This window comes from Cyprinodon variegatus, unplaced genomic scaffold (genome assembly GCF_000732505.1).
Source record: "Cyprinodon variegatus isolate N-32 unplaced genomic scaffold, C_variegatus-1.0 Scaffold619, whole genome shotgun sequence".
Lineage (NCBI taxonomy): Eukaryota > Metazoa > Chordata > Actinopteri > Cyprinodontiformes > Cyprinodontidae > Cyprinodon > Cyprinodon variegatus.
Genome location: NW_015151072.1, coordinates 466,928 through 468,270, shown reverse-complemented (window position 1 = coordinate 468,270; position 1,343 = coordinate 466,928). Strand labels below are relative to the sequence as shown.

Sequence of the window (1,343 nt, the reverse complement as noted above, 5' to 3'; positions counted from 1 at the left end):
TCAGTTTAAAGGCTTTGGTTTACATGATTGTAATTTGTGGTTCGGTAGTAATGGTTCTGCAACTTCAGAGGACCTCTTCTGGAAGCTGGATGCTCTACAAACATTCATTAAGGATCTACACTGGCCTGAAGAAGAGTTCGGCAAACACCTGGAAACCAGACTGAAGCTGATGTCTAGCGACATGATAGAGTCGTGTATAAAACGGTAACTATTATTCCAATATGGATTATTAAATCTGTATGAAAAATGCTAAATACAAGTTCACAAAACTGTTATAACAATGTCTTCAAAGGTGCGTAGTCACATTATTCAATTCCATTCAAAAACACTTTTAATAATCCCAAAGGGAAATTGAATGTCTTTTTTTTACTTACTGGCTTTTTTCCAACACGTTGTTTCAGATTTTAGCTGTCTGTCTTGCTCTGGTTCAGGAGAATTCTCTGACTGAAGACAGTCTGTTGGTGTTTAACAGTCTTCTAAAGACAATGCTTACATTTGTCCATAACACTTAATTTTTATTTTTTAAAAATCCGTCTTTGTAATATAATCTCCAGAGGTTCTAGAGGAGATCCTAGAACTGGCTTTTTCCAGCAGATGGCGCACATTTGTTTTTTATGTCTGCTCATTATGCTGTGTGCTGATATCCAATAAAGACGGTCTAAAGATTATTCCCCAATTATTTGCGAAACACCTCATAAATTTCATAAATATATTGTTCAACAGGTGTAAAGAGCCATCTTATCTTTGCAATCTGTGTCTAAAAGTGTGGCCTTACATCACCATGCAGCTATCTGTAGCGTAGGCCTGCCCCCTGCTGGCCTAGTAGAATAAGAAGGCGTGCATTCGTACCATTTAAGTTACCAATGCTATATATAATGCCTATTATATTTAATGCCTATTAACAGCCCTGGATGGATTGTTTTCTTAAAAAAAGCTACCAGCAACAAATCAAGCAACTTTTTCCTGTGTTGTTGGCGACTTTGTTGACTATGCATAGAGCACAGAGCACTTGCTTACTATCCTAGCAGCTAATTTTGTTTTTTATATGTTAATGTGTTTTTGAATTGTAAATGTGTTTTGCACTTCTCAGCCACCGTAGGAAACAGACAAGAGTCACCCTGAGCTCTGACTGCAGGCAAGCTGCAGCTGCTGCGTCAGAGTCCCTGTTTTAAAGGAGGGAGGGGCTGGCTTATTATGCAAACAATATAACATTTGAAGAAACAAAATTATATTTTATGAAACAAATGTATTTTTGAAAAAAAAAGTTTAAATTTTTAAAAAAGAAATGTAGATTTTAGCAAACAAATTTACATTTTAGGAAACAAATTCACATTTTAAATAAG

The 1,343-nt window shown here is 35.8% G+C and overlaps 1 protein-coding gene across 1 annotated transcript in view; it reads left to right on the top strand.

Moving 5' to 3' along the window:
- Nucleotides 1–1,343, top strand: part of LOC107096381 (calcium-dependent secretion activator 1-like) — a gene marked incomplete at its 5' end in the record, with an annotated part of 113,289 nt that overhangs the window by 52,532 nt on the left and 59,414 nt on the right. Inside the window, one exon of the mRNA XM_015393001.1 lies at nt 49–204. Within this exon, the coding sequence (XP_015248487.1) occupies nt 49–204 (156 nt within the window). The remainder of the gene's footprint in view (nt 1–48; nt 205–1,343) is intronic.